Source organism: Sinocyclocheilus anshuiensis, unplaced genomic scaffold (assembly GCF_001515605.1).
Source record: "Sinocyclocheilus anshuiensis isolate Anshui unplaced genomic scaffold, SAMN03320099.WGS_v1.1 scaffold393, whole genome shotgun sequence".
Taxonomy (NCBI): Eukaryota; Metazoa; Chordata; class Actinopteri; order Cypriniformes; family Cyprinidae; genus Sinocyclocheilus; species Sinocyclocheilus anshuiensis.
The window spans coordinates 1,943,620-1,950,913 of record NW_015536501.1 but is presented as its reverse complement, the minus strand read 5'-3'; the positions used below and the strand labels follow the sequence as shown (position 1 = coordinate 1,950,913).

Here is a 7,294-nt window from a genome sequence, read left to right as displayed (position 1 = left end):
ATGCCACTGTATAATATATATATATATATATATATATATATATATATATATATATATATATATTATTATTTATTTTTTAAGAAATTAATACTTTAATTCAGCAAAGATGCATTAAATTAATCAAAATTGATAAATTATTATTATTCAAATCTATTCATCAAAGAAATTTAAAAAAATGTATCATGGTTTTCAAAAAAAGCATCACAACTGTTTTCAAGCATTGCTAAAATTAAGAAATGTTTGTTCAGCAGCAAATCAGCAGATTAGAATGATTTCTGAAGGATCATGTGACACTGAAGACTGGAGTAATGATGCTGAAATAATTTCGTGATGCACGAAAGATTTAATGTCTTTTGTATTTCAGTTGATTTCATCGAAGGCTGTGTCTGGAAGTCAGTTGTATGTTCGGAGAAGGTTCTTATAACAGAAAACTGCTTGCTGAGTGTGCACTCATGAGCTCACCATGTGAGAGCACTGTGATATCACAGTGATAGTGTTGAGAAACAGGATATAGAAAGCCTCCTCGGTGACTGATATTTGAACTGCCTCCTCTCAACCTGCTCAACATTTTGACTTCACAATGAGCTCACATATTACTCGCACGGTGAGTATCACACTATGAGAATGGTGTGATATCACTGTGATCATCGCATGATCTCACGTGTTGACTGGGTATACTGTATCAGATATTAAATGTAGCATATTTATACATTTTGATTACCTTTACCATCCTCTCACCCTCAAAGTTAACATTTATAATATACTAAAATATATAAACAATAATATAAGTGTAATCTTAAACTAAACTGAATATCCAAGCAATATCCATTATTTATTTATTTATTTTGATAAATGAAAGAAAATGAAGGAAAATTTAATTGTGACCACTAAATAAACATAAATATATATATAAAACAAATAAAAAATACTCACCTTTTAGGATTTCCATAGTCATGATAAACTACTACTTGTGTGTTAAATATCGTAAAAATAAGTAAATAGAATAATGTGTTGCTTCAACAGCTACAGCAGAAAGGTGTGTTTGTGTGTGTGTCAGTCACCAGCTCCATGCGTCGACGGCTGCTCTCCTGTTCTCTGATGCTCAGGTCGTCCATTTCCAGTTTCATATCCGCCAGTCTCTGCTGATAGTATCGGGAGTTCTCCCTCTCCCTGGCCTCGGCCTGGGCTGCCTGCTCCAGCTCCTCACCCAGCCGCACCACACTGTCCCGCAGACGCAGAACCAGCACCTACACACACACACACACACCGTAAAGATCCTCTCTGAGAAAGAGTATAAAGCTGTTAATGGGTCTGGACTGACCTCAAATCTCTTGACCTGTCCTCTCTGGAACTCCAGTTTGTTCTCTAGATCACAGATACGAGCTTCTTGCTTGCTTACGATGCTGCGGGCCACAGTGGACGACTCTAGAAACTGCACACGTGCTACGCTGGTCTGCAGCTGGGAAGATAAGCACCGCTGGGTTACGACCACGCTTGTGAAACAAAATACAACAACAATATTTCGACTCCACATTCACAACAGTCTTCCTCAGTGCAAATTCAAATAAAAACATAACACAAGCAAGTATGTGAGAACAGGATTAGTGTGTCCCTACAGAAGACTGTTTCCCTCAGCGACTTTCTCACAGTTCAGACTTTCTCAGAATTGTGAGTTTATTATTTCACACTTGTAATTTTGAGTTTATAACTTTTGTCTCAAAACTCTAAATTTACATTTTGTAATTTTGACTTTTTTTCTCTGAATTCTAAGTTTTCATTTTGCAATTGTTTCTTGATAAAAGTTTAATATCACAATTCTATTTTTTTTCTCTCACAATTGTGAGTTTATATCTCATACTTCCAAGTTATAAACTCATAATTGTGACTTTTCACAGAATTTGGAGTCTGGGCCGCCTGCACCTGTTAACTGTCATGGGCCCAACGGTGGGCCCACTTGCCATTACATGTTTTAAACAGTAATATCTTAGTCTGAACCTAAAGTAATCTTGACAAACTATATAACGCTTGAAAGCTTAAAGACGCCAGTTTTGATATTTGGTGACTGATTTTTGAAATATTTTACAGAGCAACTGTAATTTATCAATATGCAAGAAGAGTACTCATCAGAGTCCGAGAGTGTGTTGTGACCTTTACTTTGAAATAGTGATGCACATATAAAATCATGAAAAATCTGTTAAAATCTTCATTCATTTTCATGGAGAGTGTTCAAAAGATAACATCCATTCTATTTCCAGAAAAAAGGTCTTGAATATGTTTTTGAATATATAGAAAAAAACAATAGATTCTCCATTTTTGATGTATCGTGAACTATAACGCAAGTCCAGGGTTATCGTAGCATGTCTTTTATGTGTTTTTTTTTTGGTTGAATTGAAATCAAATACTGCCATACTGCCCTTAATACTTCTGAATGTGATGTTTACTTCATAAATATTTAGAAAAGTATGGAAAAACATGTTTCAGATCACTCGAACCATATATGGACATCAAGGCGCCCTTAAATGGATACTAATGGGGTTTGATGGTCATCTAGTGGAAAAGCTTGGTACTACGCCCAAACTAAATCTCACTGAAAGCTCATTTTTTGAGATATCAACCTCAAATTTGGAACATAACCTGTTCAGAATTTTGAATTTCTAGCAGTTTTAGAGTAAAACATGTTTTGTAAAATATATAATTTTATATAAAATATAAATATTTCAATTATTACATTTTATATTTTCATAAACTTAAACTTCCATAACTTTTTTGTTATACAATCTTTATAACTTTTTTCACTTCTACAATAATCTGCCAAGTGGCTTCTTTAAAAGAGACCAACTTTAAGTTTGTGGTCCAAAGCATTCAAAATTTATAACAGTTTAAGTTGGAAATGTCATTTTCAGGTCTATGCTCAAAAAGTGGAACCGACAGTTAGCAGGTAAAATTTTTCCTGTGAATTCTGTTTATATTTCACAATTCTGTTTGCTTATTTCTGTTTGCTTATTTGTCTGTTTATATTATACAATTCTGACGTTTTTCTTGCAATTACGAGTTTGCATTTATGTCAATTGTTAGATTAAAAAGTCGCAATTACCTATTAATTTTTTTTTATTCTATGGTGGAAACAAGCCATCCCATTGTGTCCCAAATCACAATACACTGAAAATAAACTCATTTAAAAAGCGTTTTACTTCTGATGGATTTCTTAAGTATTTTGCATTATTTCATGTTACTGCTTAGAAGTAGGAACTTTACTAACAGTAGTAAACTGTGAGTGGGCCCATGTTACAGTAGTATGTTCATATGTGCCTGCTCCACGTGTGAATGGACATCTAATGCATCACACATCTATGTCTCAGTGTGTCTGTCTCACCTCCTCCTGTAGGGCCTGTCTCTGTTTCTTCAGCTCCTCCATTTCAGCCTGAAGCTCTCGGATCTGAGAGATATCACTGGAAGACTGGGATAAACAAATATGTCTGGTTGGCTTTGGGATATTTTACATAACCTCACACACATCAGTGTTGGAGTAACTATTTTGAAAATGTTTGTCAAGATAGTTAGAAATATTTAATGAATGCAACTTAAACTTCTTTCATAGTCTGAAACCAAACCATTGGGATCAAACCAAATAAAATCTTACTGGATAATCTTAAATTCATCTTAATTTTTTTATAGCCATTAACCTCAGTAATGTCAATTTTTATTTTGCTATGAAAAGAAAACATCTAATGCTGTTGCCCAAGGACTGGAAACACTATTAAGTGATGACTCAAGTGAAAGGATAAGCCATTTTTTTTACCAGTTGAAATGAAGCATCCATTTAGCAAAATGAATCACCGATTTACTCAAATGAATCAGACTAGAGAGAGAGGATGCTTTAGGAGCGTGTGCAATGCAATATGACAAATTATAGCATTTTGCCACGCTTCCCGACTGTGTGATGGGGAAAAAACTGCTTGTTATTGGAAAAGCTGCACTATTTTGAAAACAGCTCATAACTCCCCGAGAGTGATGTAACTCCAGCAGACCTGAGCGATGAGGGCTTTGTGCTTCTTCATGAGCTCGTTGAGATCCTCCTGGTCTTCCTCCAGCCTCTTCATCAGGTCCGTCCTCTCGTAGCGGAGCTGAGCCAGCTGCTCATCCACCTGAGACAACAGACAGAGACGCACTGAGATAAACCTGGGATCAGCCCTTTGCTCCTTTCATTTCATGTCTCAGGCCTCACCAGGCTCTTCTGCTTGCAGATGCTCTCCAGTTCGATTTGAGCATTTTCTAGCTCTGCAGCCAGAGTCTTCTGTGCGCTTTCAGACTCCAAGCGTCTGGCTTCACTATCCTCCAGCTAAAATACACAAAGACAAATGTCAAATAAAGGGAACTACAGAAATATAGACCACTAACGGCTGTTGGACAACATCAGCATGAATCCTTATTATTTTTTAGATGACTTTGTATTGACAAAACAATTTATGCAAACATACACTACCGTCAAAAAATTTGGAATAATTAAGTTCTTGAAAGAAGTCTCTTCTGCTCAGCAAGGCTGCATTAATTTGATAAATAAATAATACAGTAAAAACAAGGAGTATTGCTAAATATGATTACAATTTAAAATAACTGGTTTCTACTTGAATATTTTTTAAAATGTAGTTTATTCCTGTGATGCAAAGCTGAATTTTCAGCATCATTACTCCAGTCTTCAGTGTCACATGATCAGAAATCATTCTAAAATGCTGATTTGCTGCTTAAGAGACATTTGTTGTTATCAGTGTTGAAAACCATATTATTATTTTTATTTTGGACCAGTTTAAACCATCTACGACCAGCAAACCATCTTAGGCTGTTTTAGGCAGGTGTTTTTCATCAGGGAAATGCTAGCACTGTTTTAATCCATCTCTAAACTGTGTTCTAATTGGTCGGTTGTGTATTAACCTTAACTGTCAATCAACCAGTAAAGCAATATAGGTGATTTGACCCAGTAATCTTCAAAAAAATAAACATAGGCCAAATTTAATCAAGTAATCAGACATCACAGCTGTTTAAGGGACATGTCTGACATGATAATGAAGCTATAAGGATTTATGAAACCTAGGGCATTTCTACACTTTTGGAGGGCACTGTACATGTACACAAGCACTTTTTTTGTTTAAATACTGCTAAAGGTTAGTTGAAATTTGTATTTCATCATTTTAAGTGACACTTAATAGTTAAAGATGCTTTCCTAACTGTGCTAGGGTTGTGTGAGATGAACCTTGATTAACTGCATTTAGAAAATTAGCAGAAATTCCTGTATATTATATTATATTATATTATATTATATTATATTAAAGATTACCAGGACGGACATCATCATACACAATAAGATCAGCAACAGGTATTAAAAACACAATTATATTATATTATATTATATTATATTATATTATATTATATTATATTAAAGATTACCAGGACGGACATCATCATACACAATAAGATCAGCAACACGTATTAAAAACACAATTATATTATATTATATTATAATTTAATTTAATTATATTATATATAAGTGACATGACATGTGGCCAAGTATGGTGACCCATACTAGGAATTAGTGCTCTGCATTTAACCCATCCAAAGTGCACACACACAGCAGTGAACACACACACACTGTGAACACACACCCGGACCAGTGGGCAGCCATTTATGCTGCGGCGCCCGGGGAGCAGTTGGGGGTTCGGTGCCTTGCTCAAGGGCACCTCAGTCGTGGTATTGAAGGTGGGAGAGAGCGCTGTACATTCACTCCCCCCACCTACAATCCCTGCCAGTACGAGACTCGAACCCGCAACCTTTGGGTTACAAGTCCGACTCTCTAACCATTAGGCCACGACTTCCCAAACACATGACCTTAGGGATTCAGGGCTAGTGGCTTAGCAGAGTGCACCACTCAGTTGACGCACCACATATAAGAACAGCAACATGATTCATTAAATTTATTAAATGGCTATAATTACTAAATATTATATTAATGCAACATCTATTCTATTCTACATAATATAATGTAATAATATTAGATACAGAGAGAAACATCATCATGCACAATAAGTCCAGCAATATGTATTAAAAACATTATTTGTTGAATGGCTAGGACATTACTTGAAATCTCAAGTAATGCTCAAAGAAATAAGTGATAAGGTTGGGAAGGTTGGGTTGGCAGTGAAAGCACATGCCCTGGAAAATTCAACACATGCATGAAAACCAGGCGCTTTACACATCCTCTTACTCAATACCAAACTCATTTTGAGCAGCAGTGTTTACGTGCAGCTCGGGTCATAAACCGGGGTCGTTTTTAACAGCAGCAGATGAGTAGCTTCATCATATCGATCTCGGTAGTGATCACGCTTCCAGAGCACAGTCACATTAGAGAGCTCACGACGGCCCGAGGGCAGGACGTTCAGGTCGAATGCGTGTACAGTATCTCTAAAGGACCCTCTCAGCGTAGCCACAAGCTGTTAGCTAAGTTTAGCACAGGGCACACGAGCGAGAGCATGTCTAATGGTAAAAAGATCCTCTATAACCACTAAATGTAACAGTGTACAAACTAATATAGTTCCAGCAAACATGCCAAAAGCATCATGTAAAGACTGCATAAATGTTATGAACATAAAACAATGTTAATGGAATGCCCTTATGATATTTATAGCTGATAAAAGTTCTCACAATGTTCAAACATTACAGTTTTATGTTTGATATGTTCTGAATGCTGTTAAAATAACATCCTTCTAAATAAAGGAACTTGAAAATAAAGGATAATAATAAGGAACTTATTATAAGGAACTATAAAGGAACTTTTTTCAAAGTTTCCAATCATTTTTCTCATGTTCAAATAATGTGGATAAAGCAGTATTTTGTAATTTCAATAATAAATTAACAATTTGAATGTTGACATCATTAGAGCATAATCGTCCAAAAAACAAAAACAAATCCTAATTTTTATATTTTAGAATGATTAATAATGAAAAACAATATATCTGCTGCAGGTGCGTGACCTCCACCTGACTCTCCTGAAACACACAAACATAATCATACACACATCATGTAAACGTAAATACACAAAAAACATCAATTGCATAATATGCAGGAGCAAAAACACATACAAGACAAACACACATACAAAATCATACAAACGAAAAAAATACAAACAACATCAACACAAATAACACACATAAACATGCATGCTTATACACACATACAGTGGGTACGGAAAGTATTCAGACCCCCTTAAATTTTTCACTCTTTGTTATATTGCAGCCATTTGCTA

The 7,294-nt window shown here is 35.4% G+C and overlaps 1 protein-coding gene across 1 annotated transcript in view; it reads right to left on the bottom strand.

Moving 5' to 3' along the window:
* Window positions 1-7,294, bottom strand: part of LOC107689843 (unconventional myosin-XVIIIb-like) — a gene marked incomplete at its 3' end in the record, with an annotated part of 54,938 nt that overhangs the window by 11,443 nt on the left and 36,201 nt on the right. The window contains exons 34-38 of the mRNA XM_016488010.1: window positions 4,226-4,339; window positions 4,029-4,145; window positions 3,374-3,457; window positions 1,322-1,459; window positions 1,062-1,247 (exon numbers count right to left, since the gene is read on the bottom strand). Of these exons, the coding sequence (XP_016343496.1) occupies window positions 1,062-1,247; window positions 1,322-1,459; window positions 3,374-3,457; window positions 4,029-4,145; window positions 4,226-4,339 (639 nt within the window). The remainder of the gene's footprint in view (window positions 1-1,061; window positions 1,248-1,321; window positions 1,460-3,373; window positions 3,458-4,028; window positions 4,146-4,225; window positions 4,340-7,294) is intronic.